At 64.1% G+C, this 256-nt stretch overlaps 1 protein-coding gene across 1 annotated transcript in view; it reads left to right on the top strand.

Moving 5' to 3' along the window:
• The window catches only part of LOC104463848 (arginine-glutamic acid dipeptide repeats protein-like), a gene marked incomplete at its 3' end in the record, with an annotated part of 7144 nt that extends 6995 nt beyond the window's left edge, over nt 1–149 (top strand). The window contains exon 7 of the mRNA XM_010076342.1: nt 6–149. Within this exon, the coding sequence (XP_010074644.1) occupies nt 6–149 (144 nt within the window). The remainder of the gene's footprint in view (nt 1–5) is intronic.
• Nucleotides 150–256: the final 107 nt, after the last annotated feature.

Genomic DNA, 256 nt, shown 5'->3' with positions numbered 1-256 from the left:
GCGAGGGGGAGACCCCCGCCAGCCGCAGCGTCAATGATGAAGGGAGCAGCGATCCCAAGGACATTGACCAGGATAACCGCAGCACGTCACCCAGCATCCCCAGCCCTCAAGACAATGAGAGCGACTCGGATTCATCTGCTCAGCAGCAGGTGCTGCAGGCGCAGCCCCAAGCGCTCCAGGCACAGAGTGGTTCTGCCCAGGCTCCCCCTCCTACGCCGCCCGTATCAGCCCAGTTACCAGCATCGCTGCCAGCAGC

The sequence above is a fragment of the Pterocles gutturalis genome, unplaced genomic scaffold (genome assembly GCF_000699245.1).
Source record: "Pterocles gutturalis isolate BGI_N339 unplaced genomic scaffold, ASM69924v1 scaffold23863, whole genome shotgun sequence".
Lineage (NCBI taxonomy): Eukaryota > Metazoa > Chordata > Aves > Pterocliformes > Pteroclidae > Pterocles > Pterocles gutturalis.
The sequence above is the reverse complement of the archived record's forward strand: the minus strand, read 5'-3'. Positions and strand labels throughout refer to the sequence as shown.